Below are 7,483 nucleotides of genomic sequence, written 5' to 3' on the forward strand. Positions count from 1 at the left end.
ATATGTTACTAAATGTTTATTAGAAACTGATCTGTCTCCAGACTTTTGTTCCTGTTATTACTAGAAACTCAACTGTCTCCAGACTTTTGTTACTTACTATAACTAGAAACTCACCTGTCTCCAGACTTTTGTTCCTTGCTATAATTAGAAATTGACCTGTCTCCAGACTTTTGTTCCTTTTATAACTAGAAACTCACCTGTCTCCAAACTTTTGTTCCTTGCTATAATTAGAAACTGACCTGTCTCCAGATTTTTGTTCCTTTTATAACTAGAAACTCACCTGTCTCCAGTCTTTTGTCCCTTGCTATAATTAGAAACTGACCTGTCTCCAGACTTTTGCTCTTTTTACAACTAGAAACTCACCTGTCTCTGGTCTTTCGTTTCTTTTATAACTAGAAACTCACCTGTCTCCAAACGTTTGTTCCTTTCTATATCTAGAAACTCACCTGTCTCCAGTCTTTTTGTTCTTGCTATAATTAGAAACTCACCTGTCTCTGGTCTTTTGTTCCTTGCTATAATTAGAAACTCACCTGTCTCTGGTCTTTTGTTCCTTGCTATAATTAGAAACTCACCTGTCTCCAGACCTTTGAAGGACAGAACTAGCCATATCCATTTGTTGACCACACACCACAAGGAACTGGGATTTCTCACTGTTCTTAGTTTGAACACAATTAAATGTAACTTTTTGACCACTAGCTTGTGCTGCCATATTTTGTAGAAATGTGTCTTTTTCTTGATTATTTCTGATTTGGTTCACCTGAAAAACATTAATAAACAATGACTCAGAATTAGTAAGAGTAATTTAACCAACGGTTACAGCTGGAAAGTAAATTAATATTATCTAAAACTGGTTCAAACAAAACCAGTATATTGTGAAACTCTTGGTTAGTAAAAACTGTGAAAACATGAGAGAGTTGGAAGATATAGGCACATTATATGACAACAGGTCTGAAGTCAGACACCACTGGAGGTATGATAACATGTAGAGAAGCCATCATTCCCAAAGCAGAAAGGATGCCTTTGGAAGTGGGTTCACAAGAGTCAAAGGCTTGCAATGCCACAAAAGATGGCAGAGGTATTCCTTGAACTGTATTGGTCCAAAACTCCAGCTGTACCAAACACTGTGTTAGTAAATGGGAATTGGAATTACTAATGATCCATCAAAGCAAGTCAGCCAGCTGGTTGACCATATGAATGTGAGAGACTGGGGGGACAAAATAAGCGAAACTCAGTTAAAATTAAAAGTTGATGTTGAATGAATGAGGAAGACTAGTAAAACTATACATTACTCAACACAAGATGTATGAAGCTGAAGAAAAGGTCAATGAACATACAATACCACTAAATGCAAAAGATGCTAATGGGATAATGGATGAACAATGACAGGAAGAAAAGTATCCTGTATATCCACCATCATCATCAAGGAAAAGATTAGTTGAGATAGGTCTCTTATCTACTGATTTCTTCAAAAAACACAAGGAAACAAAAGCAAAAACCTGGAGTAGTATGATAAATGATTTCTGATTTTTCAGTTTTGAAGGAGGTTTGAGACTTACTGATCCAGAATTTGTAAGCAACTGGATTGGAAGTGGAAATGAAGTTAAGAGCTGACTGAAGGGCTTATAAATTCCACTGATCTTACAGAAAAATCAAGGACCCATGACAACTCTCTCAACAGGAGAACTGGAAGAGAAGAGAGTAATTAAATGGGTCAAGAAGATTCCACATCTGGCCATTGGTTGAATTGGTGGTCACTGATGAAGAGAAGTATCTAACATCTACTGAAAAGTAGATGAAGGTTGAAAGAAAGGAGACAAACATTTCTTGCTGGTCACCATGAAAGGAATGACTCCCAGAAATAACTTGAAATGTTAATCAGCTCCTGCTTGCATGCTACTCCTGAACAAGACCAGTGTAGGTCAGCTCTCCCTGCCATGATGCTTCTCAACAAGACTAGTATGGGTCAGCTTCTGCTGGCATACAAAAAGAAAGTTTCAAAATGAGACAAATTCATAGTGTGAGTGACAGTACACAGACAATGCATAAGTGCAGAAGACCCACTGCTACCAAAAAATATTAATAATAATAAAATATCTGAGGGTGAAAAACTTAAGAAATTAGATGTGTACAGGAAGATAACCACATTAAAATACTATTAATATTTAACTGATTTCTGAAAGCATTATTAGCAATGACCTGAAAATCAGGAGAAGGTAAAAGATGAAAAATTCATGGACTGAATCATCCATCATGACATTAGCACTCTCAGACATGACAGAATTATTTCACAATTTAAAATCTATATACATAATGTGCTTGCATTTGTCTGTCCAGAACTTTTCTCACAAATTCTCTGATTAAATGCTATAAATTTCATATCATTAGAAAGACCTTTATCCGAGAAGTCCAAACTGTATATTGGCTTTTCCATTCAGAATCCCCTTACCTGTTTTTGGCTTAGTTAAACTTTTCAATGCAACAATTATGGTAAATGATGGTACAATGTTGTTGTCATCACGTGATGACTGGCTTTGATTTGAACTGTAGTTTTTTTATTTGCAAAGTATTTCACACAAACAACACTCACAGGTAATTTACTTAAAAAAAAAAAAAATAACATTACACTAAATACAATTTCTATGGGCTTTCTCGACTTATTCATGCCTAAAATATGCATGCACAGTTCCTTCAACACTTGTCACATTGTAAACACGCAATAAGATCTTTTGCATATTCAGCTAAGTTTGCCTTCATTACAACTTTAAATTTACTTACTTTACAATAATTTAGCTTTGCTTTGTTTCATAGAATGCTTTAAACACCTTTTAGCTTTTTTCTTTACTATGGGCTTTATACTTTGTTTTAACTCGTAAAATCGTTTCATACACTGAACTGTTTCACACTCTGTACACTATTGTTTATGTGTAGTTTTATTAAATAAAGTTATGTCTACGTGAGTAGGTTTGTCTGACCGTGTAATATTTTTTTCAAATAGACCATGACTTATTGATCTAACACATAACGTCTGCAAGCTTAAATGGTGTGCTTGAAAATGATAGAATAAGGAAAATTTAAGCGAATGGCACAAAAACTATCGCAAATGTTTTGTGGGTTGAGACTAGTAGAATATATATTAGAAAAAGATAAATCTGACCAGCAGAAGCTTCTTCATAATAAGGGCTGTTCTTCACACAATGAAGGTGAATAGGCCTAAACAAAAGATTTGTTTTATCATCATGAGAAAAGGGAAGTGTTTCACAACTTAGCATCATAACTGATGTGAAACTTTCCAGGGACACCAAAAAATAACAGAATTAATGGCCTGATCATCAGTAAGGGCTAATAATACAGCCATAAATGAACTCACTTCATGTTTGAAACAGACTAAATTAGTTTCCAAGGTAGTGAAAAAATTTATGATACAGCAGTTAATCATAACTTCCATAATAAGTAATGTTGACTGGAAGAATATGTGGTTCATGCTGGGAAAGCACGGCTTATGTACGATAACCTAATGCATGTGAAAGAGTGGGGAATTCTGAGTAAGTTGATATATGCATTTCAATGTGTCAAGGAAACTCAAAACTTTAATTACTGGGTTTCTGACAGCATGATAAAAAGGCTTTCAGTACTTCAGAGGTAAGTGTACCTGACTTGATTATGTTTAGTTTTTGAAAACATCAATATATATAGTGCTCTACTTTGAAGATCATTTCTTATTTTGTATCAAGCACTTCATACAGCACTGAAAGTGTGTTTCATCTGATTATAACTCATTTGAGCTGCACAGAAACACAAGATTTTTTGTGAATAATGTGAAAGCAAAGAAATATACAAGAAGTTTAAATGAAAAAGAGAGACTACTGATAATGTTTGAGTTCTAAATTATAGCAGCTGTAACATTCTTGCTGTTACACCTAAACAATTATGAACAATTTACTTATATTGGATTTTGAGTTTTAATGAAGCACCTAAATATTAGTGCTATCTAATCCAAAATATTTGAATAATTTACAGAAAACTCAAAGATTGTTCTTCAATGAAATACTGTGTAACATAGAAAGAAAAATATTTGAGTAAAAACATATAATTTGTATCACATGATGTTTTAAATTAATTTTTTATATACAAATAGGTCAACAAAACTTAAACTAACCACTCCATCATCTGTAGCACCTGATTGGCTGACCACAGTGTATCCAAGGTCTTCTACTGATATAGGATACAGGCTAGTGTCTTTACCCTTTAAGGAAATAAGCAAGGATACTTCAATAAAATTTACAGAAATGCTCAATTTGGAAAGCTACAAAATAACATGTACTCTGTACTTCTAAATGTTGTATGTATTATTTCTATACTTTACAGATTATAATTTACACAAACAGGTTGTGATTAGGTTTAATTTAATGCAAAACAAGTTATTTATCTGATAAAATGTGATAATTTTTCAGTTCTTTATATCAACATGTTTCACATGCATATTCCATCACCACATCATGAAAAGTACAACTAAACCTTGTGGGGAAAAAGAGGATACTTTTTTTAAAGTGTCCAAGTTTTGGGTCTTTTTCTTTCTTTAGTCACTTTGTAGTTACCCATCAAGTTATCTTGGTTAAAAAATGTATTTTTTTCTAGCCTGTAACTGTTAGCAGAGATGACAATAACTTTAATCAATTAATTCTGAGTATAAACAAGAAGAGTATAACAGTAAAAAGAAAGGCAATCAGAGAGTAACAACAAAAGTTGTAAGTCTCAATGACTCACAGACTGAAATACAGAAACCACCACTTGCAGAATCAATCTCTGAATTCATTTTTGTAACTTAAAAAATGAAGACTCTATTTCTGCAACTTTTGGTACAGTATTAAACTTTTAAGAGATTACCAAACCACCACCAAGTCAACCACTATGTATTGTTTAGGATTATCCCTCTCTTTTTCTAATACATTTTTTATTTATTAATAAAAACCCAAAGGTCACTACAGCACAGCAAAGAGAAACACAAAATAATCATCTGACTCCATACTGTCCCAAGTACAAGAATTCTACTTTGAAATCACTAAAATAGTAGCCTATTACTTTATATGTATGCAATACTATCTAACAGGTAAAACAAATATTTGAATTTGATATACAATAGTAGCTTATTATTGTATACGTGCTCCATACTATCTCTCTAATGAATGGAGAAGCCCTAAGTAAAATAACTCTCAGAATTTGGTACAATAGTAGCTTATTATTGTATACGTGCTCCATACTATCTAATAGATAGAGAAACCTAAAGTAAAATAACTCTCAGAATTTGATATACAATAGTAGCTTATTATTGTATACGTGCTCCATACTATCTAATAGATAGAGAAACCTCAAGTAAAATAACTCTCAGAATTTGGAATACAATAGTAGCTTATTATTGTATACGTGCTCCATACTATCTAATAGATAGAGAAACCTCAAGTAAAATAACTCTCTGAATTTGGTACAATAGTAGCTTATTATTGTATACGTGCTCCATACTATCTAATAGATAGAGAAACCTCAAGTAAAATAACTCTCAGAATTTGGTACAATAGTAGGTTATTATTGTATACGTGCTCCATACTATCTCTCTAATGAATGGAGAAGCCCTAGTAAAATAACTCTCAGAATTTGGTATACTACTAATCTCTATTATATGTTGAAGATACATTCAGCTAAATGGATATACATGTTAAAATATATAAAACATTTGTTTTTTGGAAAACAAATAAGAAGACCTTTTAGTAACATTTTAAATGTTAACAAATTCATCTTTATTATTTCTCTTCTTTAAGCTCCTAACTAACAATGTATATAGAGAAGTTTCCTTCTTATTCTTACCTGTTTACAACTGTTTTTTATAGGCCTAGCTTGCATATCTTCAGTTATAGCTGCATGTCTACATTTCTCTACTTGACCAGTGTTCAACAGAGTTTCATAATCTATGGTAATCTCTTGGACTCGTTCTTCTAAATGAAGACAGATCACCTGCTGTCTCTCTAGCTCAGCTAGTGCCTCTTGCTTATCTTTTTCAGCAGTCTGGATTTTCCCTGTGAGCTCTTCAACTTCTCTTAGCAACTAAAACAAGAACTCAATTTTGAACTGATTTACAAAGGAAAACTCAACATTATGAGGATGATAACATTCTAATCTAATATTAAAGACAAAATGAATTTTAAGTTCAACATATAGTAAATGTTTCTTATAATATAGTAGCTATGAGAATTCTCTAGTAGTTTTACTAATTAATATATAACTAATTAACCAAGTTAAACTCTTACTTTCATTTTTATATTATCCTGATCAGCCAGTGCTTTCTCTAGCTTTGCCACATGATTAGTTAATGAGTGATTGTCATCACGAAGTTTCTGGACCAGAACTCTAGACTCCTCAAATTTCATTCGATGGTTCTTGTGGACCTGGTTGATCTGATCTTGCCAAGCGATCAAGGTCTGAAACTTGGCTCTCATGTTTTTATTGTTCTGCTGTAGAAGCTCTTAACAGATAAAAAAAACATTTGCTTTATTCCGTAGGTGCAATCCTAAACTTTTGTAAACAATAACTAACTTGCATATTGTACAGAAGACAAAGAAAAGAATCTTTACGTACTGAGAGGTCAAAAACAATATACAATGTTTATAATTATAAAACAAAACACATTTAGTAACATATACAATGTTTATAATTATAAAACAAAACACATTTAGTAACATATACAATGTTTATAATTATAAAACAAAAACACATTTAGTAACATATACAACGTTTATAATCATAAAACAAAAACTAGCAAGGAACAAAAGTTTGGAGACAGGTGAGTTTCTAGTTATAAAAGGAACAAAAGTCTGGATACAGGTGAGTTTCTAATTATAGCAAGGAACAAAAGCTTGGAGACAGGTGAGTTTCTAGATATAGAAAGGAACAAAAGACTGGAGACAGGTGAGTTTCTAGTTATAGCAAGGAACAAAAGTCTGGACAGAGGCAAGTTTTTAGTTATAGAAAGGGACAAAAGACTGGAGACAAGTGAGTTTCTAGTTATAGAAAGGAACAAAAGACTGGAGACATGTGAGTTTCTAGTTATAGCAAGGAACAAAAGACCGGAGACAGGTGAGTTTTTAGTTATAGAAAGAAACAAAAGACTGGAGACAGGTGAGTTTCTAGTTATAGCAAGGAACAAAAGACCGAAGAGAGGTGAGTTTGTAATTATAGCAAGGAACAAAAGACTGGAGACAGGTGAGTTTTTAGTTATAGCAAGAACAAAAGACTGGAGACAGGTGAGTTTCTAGTTATAGCAAGGAACAAAAGACTGGAGACAGGTGAGTTTCTAGTTATAGCAAGGAATAAAAGTCTGGAGACAGGTGAGTTTCTAGTTATAGAAAGGAACAAAAGACTGGAGACAGGTGAGTTTCTAGTTATAGCAAGGAATAAAAGTCTGGAGACAGGTGAGTTTCTAGTTATAGAAAGG

At 33.0% G+C, this 7,483-nt stretch overlaps 1 protein-coding gene across 4 annotated transcripts in view; it reads right to left on the reverse strand.

The window, feature by feature from the left end:
• LOC106470736 (optineurin-like) overlaps positions 1-7,483 on the reverse strand; it is a 16,226-nt gene that overhangs the window by 2,904 nt on the left and 5,839 nt on the right. For all 4 annotated transcript variants that reach the window (XM_022399373.1, XM_022399374.1, XM_022399372.1 and 1 more), the window contains exons 3-6: positions 6,300-6,514; positions 5,860-6,096; positions 4,157-4,243; positions 573-757 (exon numbers count right to left, since the gene is read on the reverse strand). In XM_022399373.1, coding sequence (XP_022255081.1) covers positions 573-757; positions 4,157-4,243; positions 5,860-6,096; positions 6,300-6,514 — 724 coding nt within the window. The remainder of the gene's footprint in view (positions 1-572; positions 758-4,156; positions 4,244-5,859; positions 6,097-6,299; positions 6,515-7,483) is intronic.

The sequence above is a fragment of the Limulus polyphemus genome, unplaced genomic scaffold, assembly GCF_000517525.1.
Source record: "Limulus polyphemus unplaced genomic scaffold, Limulus_polyphemus-2.1.2 Scaffold4191, whole genome shotgun sequence".
Lineage (NCBI taxonomy): Eukaryota > Metazoa > Arthropoda > Merostomata > Xiphosura > Limulidae > Limulus > Limulus polyphemus.